General features: G+C 40.3%; 1 protein-coding gene across 9 annotated transcripts in view; it reads right to left on the minus strand.

Moving 5' to 3' along the window:
• The window catches only part of adcyap1r1a (adenylate cyclase activating polypeptide 1a (pituitary) receptor type I), a 28,756-nt gene extending 22,187 nt beyond the window's left edge, over positions 1-6,569 (minus strand). For 2 of the 9 annotated variants that reach the window (XM_013270943.3, XM_019348393.2), the window contains exons 1-2: positions 6,073-6,561; positions 2,987-3,152 (exon numbers count right to left, since the gene is read on the minus strand). In XM_013270943.3, coding sequence (XP_013126397.1) covers positions 2,987-3,028 — 42 coding nt within the window. In that variant the 5' untranslated portion in view covers positions 3,029-3,152; positions 6,073-6,561. Of the gene's footprint in view, positions 1-2,986; positions 3,153-6,072 lie in introns of all 9 variants that reach the window. The other 7 variants (XM_013270941.3, XM_025900439.1, XM_013270938.3 and 4 more) reach the window with 7 other exon arrangements.
• Positions 6,570-14,143: the final 7,574 nt, after the last annotated feature.

Consider the following 14,143-nt stretch of genomic DNA (forward strand, 5'->3'; position numbering starts at 1 on the left):
TGCTGTGTGCTGTTGGTGTCAGTAACCTTCAGCTGTAATTGACAGCAAGCTAACTTAAGTGCCTGAAAATGTTAGCTTGCTAAGCTTTCACATAGTTTTATCACAGTTATACATCTAATGAAAGAGATCATATGAAATACAGTCAACATATGTGACCTGATCTTTAATCAAAATGCTTTTAAGCTGATTATAAAGCAGTGCCTACACTGTAACAAACTAACAAACAAAATACAGTATAATGTGCTGTTTTAAAATGAAAATGTTTTCCACATTAATTTTTTACACATTTACCGATTATTATTTACAGAAACTTCTGTTAAAAAATGGAAATACAAATGTAAACTGTACAACTTAGCTTGGAGATAGTGTACTGGCAAAAAATTGACATTTTGGAGAATGTTTGCTTTCAAAGTAAAAGTTGTTCCATGTGTAAGTTACTGAGTATTTGTAGAGAAACATGAAAAAGAAATGACAGTCAACTGTGGCATTTTTTTGAGCGGTACATTTTTAACCTCTGATTGTACCCAGTAAGAGCCAACCACCTCCAGGAACCACTGCCAACCAGCCAGGGAAAAGACATTTTTCCCTAGCAACCAGTGGCTCCATCACGTCCACACTGGCAGACAACTCTTAAGTTATATGTGCAAGACATCACATGAGAAACCCAACAACTCCTTCTTCCCCACTGCTATCAGTCTCTTGAACAGCTGACCTATTTTAACAGTAATAATGATTTTTGCATATATGCAGGTCATCTTGCATATTAAGCTCATAGATTAATATCTATTTCACACTTAAATTTTGTCTTTATTTATTTATTTATACTGTTTGTATTTTATCTGTTCTATTTCAATTTGCATATATTAACGGGCATCTGCCTGTGGACAGCAAAGAAAGAATTTCATTGCACAGAGAAATGCTTTTCTTTGTACATATGACAATAAATGTTTTGAATCTTGAATCTTTGAATCTTGGATCTTAGTTAACTGTTTAATTTATAGCTTGACCAATATTTACATTTATGATTTAAAATGAGAGATCGGTAAGGCAAAACCTACAAATATACACAATGTTCATGGAAATATACATAAATACAGTATCATAGTTGTTTAGAATTGAAGGATTAAAATGACTGCAAAGTTGTTTATGCAGTTTTGTGCGAGAGAAAATAAATGTACAACGGAAATAAAATATTCAGAGATGTGTTTTTATCCGATAGCTTTAGCAGTATCTTTCTGTGATACAAAGCTCAACAGAAGGAAAACTTTTTGGTTTACTCTGCTACTTGGTATCGCTACTTCTTTAATTAGAGCTTCCAAAGGTACTGTACTGTAGGTCTGCCATTTACATCAGTTTGAACTGACTACAGCCCTGCAGTGTGGCAAAACAAAACACGCCTGCATGTGGTATTTTGACTAAACACAGGACAGACCGCATTGTGAGTTTTCCCTTTAGCTCTGTTTTGGAGTCTTAAACTTCTGGGGGCAGTAATGCTGTTAGCTGCTAAATGCTTTAATTTGACTTCCCTAGCTAGTTGCTAACTTTAGCACAGCCTACACTGGATTGCACAGCCTTTTTTTTAACAATACTGTTGCTTTCTGTAATCTAAACCCACAATATTAGCAAGAATTTCTACCCACTTTAATACATCCTAGCTCTAATAGACAAAAGAACGTGCTTTACGCAGTTATTGAGTTAATGGTTCTTAATGATAATATTCATGCTAACATTAGTTTCAGATGTTGTTAAACTTTGGTACCTTAAAGGCTTTTGTGATGGGTTTTGAGGCCACAATAAGACAGCTAATATTTTGATTAACACCTTTTTTTAAGTTCTTTTTTTAAATGTGGAAATATCAGTATATAATGTGAAATCAGTATTCTTTTAAACTTGCTGGTAGAACTATGAGCATCAAAATTTTTGTATTTGATTTTAAAAGACACATAAAACAGGCCCCATGACTAAGCTGTGTAAAAACACAGGGCTCATCAGTATATTTTAAGCGTGCTTTTTAATCTCTGCTCCCTGTAACTCTTCTTCTCTCACACAGATGTCTATCCAGATATGGCCTCCATTCTGAGGCTGCAGAATTCAGTTTCCCCCCTCGAGGCTATTTTTACGAGAGCCAGATAACTCAGTAGCACCCACAGAACCACACAACACAGATAATAACTTCCATATGACGTCGCAGACCACCGGCCCACCGTACAGACCCATCGGACACATAATAAGTACATCACCACAGACATATCTGCCACATCAGTCGCTAAAGGTCAGCCTTAGATGGGCACTGTTCAAAGATGTCAGCTGAAGAAGCACTTCACATATGTCAGGGGGCGGTGACTTGAAGGTTGGAGACAATGTTTCTGGCTGCAAGGTCGCTTTATGAATTCATTTGAGTCACCATCATCAGCTGGCACTGCTGCGAAATTTTTACTAGCAGCTACAAAGGTAAAAAGAAACCATCATCACGGAAAGGACGATATTAACTTTCAAATAACCAAAAGCAATTTCTACATCTGTGTGGTTTAGCCAAGGAAAGAGCTGCTGTGCTGCATCAGTTCTCTGAATATAATTCCTCCCACACACCTTGCACAACTCTTCCATTCTGCTTTTCATTTCAATGAGACCACAGAAAAGTGAGTCACGGCAGATGGATGGGTAGTTCTCTGGTCAGTCAGGCCATCTGTTTTTGTGCTTGCCTTAATGATGAGCTGATCCTGAATCTGTAACGTATGCTGATGTGCTGTGCAAGGGGGTGATTTCCATCCTTCTACTGCTTGTCACAAACACATCAGCAAAAGTGTGGATATAAAAATAAACCAGGCTCGAGCTGAGGAACAGGAGGGTAATAACAGAGGCCTAAACATACCCGTATGGATGGATATATGCATTCCAATGCTCCTGATCACCCGCACAAGCAAACGCACAAACAAACACGCACAAATCTGGACAACATACAGATAAATGCCCAGAAGCTACTCACCAAGGGCAACAGAAAGATTGCAGTCAGCAGGAAGCCTCTCATCGTCCCCTGTGAAGTGTTTGCATCCAAAAGGCTCCTCGCTATCTTCGTGTGTGTGTGCCTGTGTGTTTTCAAAGGGATGCACTAAAAATGCTCCCCACAGCGTCACCGTGCTTCATCAAGGGCTCTGAAACACAGCACACAGAGAAAAAACACTAGAAGAAGAAACAACAACCATCACTCTATTAAGTTTTTCTGAATCATAACAAGAATCGCAATGTGCAGATGCACGTGTGTAACCTAATAATGTTACTGCTGCTAATTGTGGCAACTAAAATGGTTCATTCTTAAGAGTTTCTGCTTTATTTCAAGCGCTGACGTCACTGCTCATGTCAGATGAAGTGAATGAATCTGTGTAAACGAGACACAAAGCCAGAATGACCTGTAACGTCATCTTTGTAAAAAAACAATATTATTTTTAATTTTTTCAAGACTTTATTCGACAGACTTTAAATCACAGTGTGCTTCTAAAGACTGAAAGAACTGTTTACTATAAATATAATTAGTGGTTAATTTAATGCTAATGTCTAAGCCAAATTACACTGAAATGCTTCCTGATGCCTTTATTCATACTGGGTTGATTTTATAAGAGTTACACAACAGTTTTTGGACACTGTGGCATCTTTAATTTTAACCTTTATTCAAGGCAATCTTTGGATGTTTTATGGAGGAATTCTATGAAATAATTTGGATGTTTCCAACACTTCTGCTTTTAAAGTATGTGTTTTATTGTTCCTCTGTGTTTCTTTCATCTTTTGATACCTTCTGACACACAGCACTTACACTCACTTACACTTACACAGCTAAACTAGTCTTACTTAACAATGTGCATGTGTGACACAATGAGAATCAATTCTGTCATCAGGTATTGTTTCAGGTAACTAGTAACCCTGAAGAAAAAAGATGATATTGTCACTTAAAAATAGAAAAAGAACAATTAGATGTTTTTTTGTGTGTGTATCAAAACAATGAATTTAAGTAGTTAATTAACCAGCAGCTTATTTTAGATCAGTTGTCAACTCATATCAAATAATAACAGGCGCAGCCCTTCAGTGCATTTCTGTACATTTCCATCAAACGTTGGATTTTGTTGTTTGTCTAAGCTGTGTAACATGAATATAAACAAGCAAAAAAAAAAATCCCCTGATCTATACTGCAGAGCACAACTTGACTCTCATACTAGGAGACATCACACACATAAGCAAACACAGGCCTTCAGTGGGTGTGCATCATTTGATATTTTGTCTCTAAAGCACCCCACACTTTGATTAAATCACAGAGGCAACATTTTACTGAGTAAATAAACAACAGAAAAAGAGATGTCATCATCTATTCACTAAATTAAAACATGAACATGGGTTTGTGGAAGACAAATTGATTCCCAAAAGGCAAGAAATTTGGAAGATTCCTCTAAATTTCCTTTAAGATAATAAAATTCATGTGCCTCGGGTCAGAATTTAAAACATCCCCCTCCCGAACCTCCCTGACTTCATGTCTTACTCATCCGCTCAGCCTCCTGAAAACACAATGATTCACTGCTAACACAAAACACAGCAACACCAGAAACACATAACAAGCACACAACCAGTGAAGCAGCAGAACATGCACACCTTCTCCTAAAGATAATTCATGCACACATAGAAACAAATTCCACTCTGCATCCCCTCCTTCTTGTACTGAATCCAATTACCTCTAAAGCATCTCTCGGATGCTTTATCAAGTAACAGGACAGAGTGTGCTCAGAGGAAAAATCCAGAGATACAGAGGAGGAAGACATATGTCCAACAGGGCTGAAAGCAAACTTTCAGGGTGAGCAATCAAACCGAAATGCACAAATAAAACAGGGACGGGCAGATAGGTACGGGGACTGGAATGATCGCTCCGCTCTTTTTTTCCACACTCCATCTATTTAACCTAAAAGCAGTCACGCTGCTCTGGGCTTCAAATGAAGTTAAAAACGGCCTTATGTAGAGCAAATCAATGTCTCTGGTCCTGAGAAAGCTCTGGTGCAGAAAACAACAGACGGGCAGAACTATCCTGAGGGCGAGAAAGCCAAGAGAGTCTTTGCTTCGCTCAGTACTGAGTCACCAGGAAATATTGGAAGGTTTGCAGCCATGGGACTATTCAGGTTTATTCACTGCATGAAGCAGAAGACGAAGCTATAACAGTTTTTACTCACATCTGTTTGGCACGGATGTCAACAAAAGCTGAAAAGAAAACACTGGGAAACACATCCACTCACCAAGATGTCAATCAACCAAAAGACCCTCTCTGTGTTTGTGTCTATAAGCAGATGCATGACTAAAACGAGAGAAAATCTGAGACCCAGTGCAGATTCATAAAGATTTATGTTCACTGCAAAGGGAATTTTACAGAACAGTTCCCTCTTCCCTGTATGTGCGTTGAATTCCCCAGAACATTGTGTTGCATCAATAAATCATTTCCAATTCAAAGCGATCCCAGTAGGACCGAGAAAACCGCGTCCAATCAACCCACTTCCAATGCCGTGAACGTGTACCGCAATTCAAAACCTCCACAAACATTCAATGAATGTTCCTCTGCCAAAGCACAGAGGTCACATGGCCCACATACCGCGGATGAAGCCTCTTTGCCTGTCATTTAAATCACAGCTCGCAAAACGTCAGTTGATTTCTATCATATCACAGGGAGAAGAAATCAGTCTACACAAGACACAGTAAGTGACATTTGCTTTCTCCTTCGCTAAACCGCACAGAAGGGGCGATTTTTTTTGTCCTGTCTTTTTCCTTTATTTCCACATTCGCACATCTTTAACACATCAGGCATGTGTGTGACCTTCGCTTGCACATGTAGCAGGAAAAAAACCGTCAGCCTTCCCCTTTACTCGGCACGTTCACTTGAAACGAATTCACTGCTTCCCATTTTTCAATAAAACACACACACACAGCGTTTTAAAGACCTGCAGGCTTCAGCTGAATGCCTCCTTAATTCACCAGTCACATCGAAAGCCACAGATGTGAGTGAAAGCGCGCCGCGTTCGCCCCGGAAAACAAGTCAAAGCAACTTACCGATGCCTAATTTTCTCCGGCGCAAATGTCTACACATGGAGCCATCGGCATTTACGGTTCTGCGGCGGTGTTTCTACCTTGTTTTCACTCCTAAGACAGTTTAAAAAAAGCCCGTCCTGGGAAAAAAATAGACAGGTGCCGTTACTGCTGCTGTTGTTGCTGCTGCTGCTGCAGGACGCACTCGCCGCTTTGGCTGCTGCGGCACCACGACGAGGTGGAAGAGGAGGAGGATGAAGAGGATGATGATGAAGGTGTCAGTACCTTTGGGGTTCTCGCCTCGTCAGACACGCAGAAAGCAAAGTGAGACAGCTGTTTAGTCTATAAGCGCATCGATGCAGCGCGGGGAGGAGACAGATTTTCAAAGTCTGGGATGTGCTGGAAGAAAAAACATCCTCCTCACGTCTTTGCGTCGCGTGCGTGCGGGGGACTTTGTTTCCAAAAAGAAACTACTCATAAAACTCTGACATTTGCGCCTGCGCCTTTCAGGCGCTCCAGAAGGTACAGGGTCCGGTCCCCTGCTGTGCGCAATTTGTGAGGCACTGAGTGGGCAGCGTGATGTGCGTGACTCACATTTAGTCAGAACTTTAACATCTGAATTCTTGCATGTGCTACTTAGAAAGCCCAAATTGCATGCTGGTCGAGTTACGACTGTCAATTGGACTCCAAAAGGCGTGGCCCGTAGAGGCCACTGTGGCCCGCTGGCGATGCTGTTTACTTTCAGGACCACGGACAGCACACACAAGAAATCGCCGCAGGGAACCAATGAACTGAAAGCAACGCCTTCAGTCAACCACGCGACCTTTTACCAGCAGCTAAACAAACCTTAGGTATCAATATTAAGCTGCTTTAATTAAATCTCCAGTTGAGTTTCTTTGTTGGGATCCACACAGGAGAGAAGCCAGACGAGTGAATTACTCAAAAGGCCAAGAAGAAGCAGTTTCTGATTTGGAAAACAAGTCAAAAGGCTACAAAGACATGCAACAAGATGACCAATACTTTAACCCCCCGCACAAAATTACATTCAAAACATGCAAAGCGTCAGTATATTGTGGTTGCAAAAGTACAATTGAGACAAAACTACAGAATGAAAAACCACAAACCTGTATCAACAAAGGGAAAGAGAACTAAAACCAGCAGATGCAAAACAAGTGAAACTGGATACAAAGCAACATCATAAAACATCAATATTGAAAAGCAAAATGAACAGATAAAAAGATACAAAATGAGCAAAACCAGACACTCAGCAATAAAGACAAAAAGCTGTCCCTCCTAGTCTAACCACTGCAGCAGTGGGTAGATCTGGGACAACTTTTTGGGTGAGATCAGTCAAGAGGCTGGTCAGTTATGCAAAGCCGGGAACGAACTGGCGGTAGTAACTGGCCAGCCCCAAGAACCGCCTCATCTCTTTTTTGGTTTTGGGACATGGGCAGGATGCAGTGGTTACAGTTTTATCCATCTGCAACAAGAGGAATTGACGTGTGACAAATTGCTACAGGCCATATGGAGAGGAGAAGGCCCTCTGCTACTAGCCCTTGGTTAAATCCAGTGTTGTGAAAAAGCAAGCCATGCCTAACCAGTCCAGGAGCTCATTGACCTAGGGCATCAAACTGTGACACTTCATTCACCGTGCGATAATCGACACAGAACTATATAGACCAATCTTTCTTCACCACAAGAACCACTGTGTGACTCTTCTATTACTGCCAGCTTTAGCATTGCAACCAATTCCCTCTGAACAATTTGTCTCTTATGTTCACGTAACTTGTAGGGCCGTGAACACACCGTCATGCCAGGGCGTGTATCGAAATGGTGCTCAATGAGACTGGTGCGACCAGGTAGGGAGGAGAACACATCTGTAAAATGATGTTGCAATGCAGCAACGTCTGCTCCTGTGTGAGATGGTCATCACAATGGAGGGAGGGGGGAATAGTGGAATTTGGCACCTCTGGCTCCAACTCTTCTCTCCTTCACCTGGATCACCAGAGATGCAATTTCAGCCTCTCTCCATGCTTTTAGGAGGTTGAATGTGATATATCTGTGTAGCTTATCCCCTGTCCAACCGTACCACCTCATAGTCTAGGTCCCCACTGGTCATGTGACCACAAAGCATCCTTGTCAATTGGTGAGTAACTTTGAGCTAGAAGATGGGAGTACTACAAGCACAATACGTTTTTCAACTCCACTCAGCACACCACACACAGCCATCCCATCAGGTCCCGGCATCATACTCAAATAGGAAAGACATGATTAGACGATGGTGGTTAGCTGTTCTGGTCAGCCTCCTCTGACACCACACCCTGAACCCAGTGCTTTGACAACTTGGAAGAAAAATGTGTCACCTATTTGGAGTCACATAAAGCAGCTATTTATGCATATTATTTATGCATATTTTTCATACATGAATTAATTCTGCATTGATTCATTGAAACAAACAAAGAAGCTTATTTTTATGCTCAGGTTAAACCTTTTTTTAAAGCTGTTTCTTTAACCTGCCAGAATCCAAGGATATAGGCAGTTTCCAGTGTTTTGAGTGCGGCTCGACTGAGACATGATTGATCACTCAGCATGAGGCTTTTGATGGGTTGGCTATAAATCAATGAAGCATAAAAAGTATTAAATCCAGAGAACCAAACAGGAAATAGAAAAGGCCACATTAACTGCCTTGAAGACACTCGGCTCTATCAAAATGTATGAAATAGGGGTGGGGGTGGGGCCCATGAAGAGCAATGACGCATGCCTCCCTCTGTTCCTGGAACATTTTAACACTGTTACTGGACTTGCCTCAAGGAGAGACACAGAAATGCTCCCAGTGAGACAAGTTCAGAAAATCTTCTGTTATTAAAGTCAGAGATTTGTAGAGTGTTGTACATCATAGCACGTGAGACAATGATTTTAGCCTTGTTTCCATGGCAAACACGGATTCTACCAGTTACTTTCAGTAATTTGGCTTTCCAGTTCTCTATTAACTCGAGACCAAGCAGCAAAGCAATTGCAGAATCCTACTGCTGTGATAATTGCCTCTGTGTGTGAGCAGAATAGCAAGGCAAGAAGAAGATAAAGCTGCTTGTGTTTATATTTTTTTTCTAAAATATCCACATTCTTACAGTCTTTCAGTGCAATTACTGCACAAACAGTCAGTTTAGGGTTTCAGGCATTCAGTCATGGATGGTAATGGGTACTATAATAGAAATGTGTGTCTGTGTCAAGGGTCAAACCACCAACTCTGGATATAAAATAGCCTCTAAACCACAATGGTAACCTGTGTGTTATATGACACTGGTGTTCATTTTATCCAAATAAAAATCCTAAAACACAAAAAAGAGAGAAAGAGATAATTGTGATTTATTAAAAAATACTATGGTATTAAAATATTTTCTAAAAGGTTGTGGAACTAATATTAATCAAGCTTTAAAAGATTTTCAAGAGTGAGTGACTTGGGCTTATTTTTTTGCATAAAACCACATTTTTCTCTCCTCTCTGAAAGATGATTTAAGATGTTGTCATTTGTAACCTGAATGCCTTGACAACTCCATTCATAAATTCAAATAGCTGATGCTTAGCAGATTCATGGCTTACCATGCTAATTGTCTTAGTTTAGCCTGTTAACATACTGAAATAGACTTTTTTCTTTTAGCCAGTGCCACAGAGGATCATCTACCTCCATCTCACCCCATCTCTATATCATCCTCCTCTGCACCAACCCTCTGCATAAATGGGGAGAAAAATGCTAAGATGTTCTAATTGACACTAAACCCAAAGTACAGTTGAAAGTAATTGGAAGGCCATTATATTTGTAGGTATTTGGTAATAACCAGTGTTACTACTGATCATCCCACAGGGCACATGAATGCCTATACATAAAAACAACAACAAAAAAACAAACAAACAAACATCATCCTACTAGAAGTAGGAAGTACCAAGTTTAAGGAAAATGAAAGGGTTCAGTAGGATTTGACCAGAGGGCACCTCAAAAGCCTTAAAAGGCAATACAGATAATGGTTGTTTACTTATATGGATAAATAAAGTTGGTAGCACAGCAATAAAACTTGCAAACAAGTACACAAGTGGAAGGTGCTCCACATGGTCTACTGCCAAATATAACATTAAGCATTACATTTTACAACCTGTCCATTTACACAGATTCAAGAACATCCCCAGGAAGAATTTGCTTCTTTAGTCGTGTTATTGATATAACAAGTGCGTACGCTCCATTGGGCCGCCACTCAATGGGGCTCACCACAGGACTTCTCTCCTACTCTGTCTGCCATCATGCACTAATCAGACTATTGGATTGCCATGGAGACTCATCTTTGACAGCATGTGGGAGGATAGCATCAAGTGGTTGAGTGCAAAGACCACCTATCCATCTCATCGCTGAGAGGACGCTGTGGGGAACCAGGCAAGACCTCCTCCTAACTTCCATGCCATCTTCGTTCTCCTCCCACATGTCAACCTCCCACAGAGCGGCTCACATGGAGGGGATTAATCAATCAGCTATGCACATGAGGCAAGGCAGGGAAGGAGGAGGAAAACTATCCCTTAGTTATGCTTCTTGGCGATACAGTGCCAAAAACACAAACTTTATAGAGCTTAAAAACTTGACAATAATTAAAGCCTGTTTGTAGCCATAATGCAAGCTAGATGGCTGCCTTGGACAGCATCAGAGGAGCTTCAGAGAAAAAGACTAGAACTTCAACTATTCTTCTTTTACTCCTTTGTCGTCTGAACATTTTTCCACACTTGATTCATTCAATAATTTGTAATTTCCTAATCCTAACCAAAAAGAGAGGCAAAGGTAAATTAAACAGTAATATTATTTAAACTTCATAATAGCTGTCCAGCTAACACAATGCATGGATAAAAGCACTGGGCCACCTAGACATTACACCATGGAAATCCATGCAATGAAGCTCCCGCTGTATGGTTTTTATGCTGATGGTAATGTCAGAGAAAGTTTGGCGCTATTGAGTCAGCAGAGCATTGGTGACTTTTATGCATTATGGCCTCAACACTAAGTGACCCTGCTTTGTAACTTTATGTGGTCTGACACTTTGTGGCTCCGTTGCTGTGGTTCTTAAATGCTTCCACTCTGTAATTATGCCACTTACAGCTGACCCCTGGAAAATATAGAAGGGAAGAAATTTCACAAACTGACTTGTTGCAACATTGGCATCCTGATGGGGAGATGGAGCGTGAATCGGACCAGTAAGTTGGTGCAGCGTCAGCAGTAATGTGGGCATTGAGCTATTGTGGTGAAGAGAGAGCTGTGCCAAAAGGCAGCGGTTTCCTCTGCAGGGTTGCTGAGCTCAGCCTTAGAGATCGAGCAAGGAGCTCAGACATCCAGTTGGAGTGCAGCTGCTGCTCTTTTATGGTGAAAGCTGCCAGTTAAGGTGGTTCGGGTATCTGATTAGGATGCTTCCATGGCACGTCCCTTTGGAGGCTTTATGAGCACAATGAACTGGGAAGAGATCCCAGGGTATACCCCCAAACCCCCTGGAGAGACTATATTTCTTGGCTAGCCTGGAAATGTCTCATATCTCCCAGGAGGGACAGGAAAATGTGATTGGGGGAAGGATGTCTGTAATACCCTGTTTATCCACCATGACTTGATTTCAGAAAAACAGAAGCGAATGGACGGATGGAATCAAATAGATAACAACTGTAAGGCTTAAAGGTTGGGTTATTGGAGCGTGGCCCAAAGAACTAGCATTTTCCACCTACTGATTTTGAGTCTCCTGTACTTAAGATTTTTATTTTTACTCATCATGCATCACAGTCTATCTGTTAGTCAAACCTTGGATTCAGGAGGAGCAATGTGGTTTTCATCCTGGCCTGGTTTCAACGCTGGACGAGCTCTTCATCCTCTCAGGGCTATATGAGTATGTGTAGATAATGTAAACTGTAAAACGGACTAGGATGCCTCCTGGGTGAAATGTAGTCACCTTTGCCACTCACTATGTATTATACACCTCTACATTTAATTATCTGTTATTATTATCTCTGGCTCTCTTCCACAGCATGTCTTTGTCCTGTCGTCATCCACTCACCCACAACCAGTCGCGCCAGATGGCCCCGCCCCTCCCTGAGCCTGGTTCTGCTGGAGGTTATTTCCTGTTCAAAGGGAGTTTTTCCTTCCCACTGTTTTCTTTGTATTATTGTAGGGTCTTTATCTTTCAATATAAAGCACCTGGAGGCAACTGTTGTTGTGATTTGGTGCTATATAATTAAAACTGAACTGAATTGAACTATAACAATAACACCCTGAAATTCAGTGAACTCTAGAAAAATCCATACTTTCACAACTGTTTGTAAAGGCAGACTAAATGGCTACATTCAGTTTTGCTGATTTTATACACCTATGGCAATGAGAAGATTACAGAGTAGTTATAAACTTGACACATGTTAAATTTACCATTTATTAATGATGGTTATTGTAATGTCTTGTGCTTGATTTAGACTTCTGTGGTGAATTTATATAGCTACTATGACTCAAGTGGCTGAAACTGTTGCCAGCATTCATGCCTGTGCTGCTATGTCGGGGGGGGGGGGTGATTCCTAATTACAACCCCAATTAACTGCATGCACGAGGAAATATATAAACATGGGGGAAATATGTTACCTCCAAAAAAAAGTGACCACAACAAACCCAGGAGCGAAAAAAGTCCCAGCGTTTTATTTGTTTCTATCATGCCTGGCACTGCTTATAAAACCACTAAGTAATTAACACATAACAAACCATACACAAGCACGAATGCTGGCAACGACATCGGCCTCTTATGTGTAGTCGGTTGTCAGATCATAGACTCTATAAAGATTGACTGTAGGAGTTTAAATCAACTATTACACTGAAGGTTACATTGTAATGGTTTCAAAAAGGTTTTGTGGTTACGATGTACCTACAGTGCAGACTTAATACAAAACTATATTTCCACACAGTGTTCCTGTGGATAGTGAGTACAGGGATATGGCAAAAGAGATTTCTTTAATGTTAATGCTGTAATCTTTATTTTCTATAATAATATGCAGAATTTTTAGAAATCTCATTTTATGAGTTTATGTATTTAAAGTCAGCTAATCTATAGTGTAGTAAGTACTAAGTGCTACTACTAGGTTGGTAGGTTTCACAAAATTTATAAGCTAAGATTTACACAAAAGGAACGCTTGCAAAAAATGAAGAGAAAATTATACATTCTTAATGCAAAGTTAAAACAGAAATGTCTAGAAAGTGCATGGTTAACAGTACAATGAACCGAAAGACTGGATCATAAAGTATAATCCAGATATTTATAAATGAAAGTCTTACCACTAGCTTGAGGACACTGATGTGGGCAAATCAGTTCCTGCACAAATAATCAGAAACAGATCATGTTTGAATCACAAACAGACACTAATAATACATTGTTTCATATCAGTCTCATGACAAAAGGTAGACTAAGTTAGAACAAAGTCGAGTATTTATATGAAGTCTCTCTATAGTTGATGACATTTAATTGTCACAACATCATCTAGTCTAAGTCTCTCCAGGGTGCCAATGGATGTCTTGCACAGGGCACTAAACTCTTTGGAAAAGTCTTAGTAATTATCATAAACAAAGACAGTTCTGCCAAGGTGACTGGCAACTTCAACTGGTGTTTCCTCTACATTTACATTATATCTTCACAGGACGTCTGTTGGGTTGGTTTATAGCACAGAAACGAGGGGAATGAAGAGGAGGAAGACTGTTGATCTTCCAGCACAGACGGAGCTAAAGTTTTCTCAAATGGCAGATGGTGAGATGAGCAAAAGGCTGAATAAAAACTCAGAGTTCTCAGTTATGAGCTCTCACCCACTTATTAGCTTTTAACGAGAAATGCATGCAGAGAAATGCCAGTAAGTTGGAGGGAGCGCCACAAGAGGCATGGCTTATAAAGACATGAGTGAAATATCCGTCTAAATATTGGCTAAGTTGATCAGTAACTTTTAAAATGCTCTTAAATATAGCTACAAAACAGATATCATCTTGTAAAAACAATATAACTGAAGACGTCATAAATAGTAATTTGGAAATAATATACAGAAGCAGATTTTTTAA

This window comes from Oreochromis niloticus, linkage group LG18, assembly GCF_001858045.2.
Source record: "Oreochromis niloticus isolate F11D_XX linkage group LG18, O_niloticus_UMD_NMBU, whole genome shotgun sequence".
Taxonomy (NCBI): Eukaryota; Metazoa; Chordata; class Actinopteri; order Cichliformes; family Cichlidae; genus Oreochromis; species Oreochromis niloticus.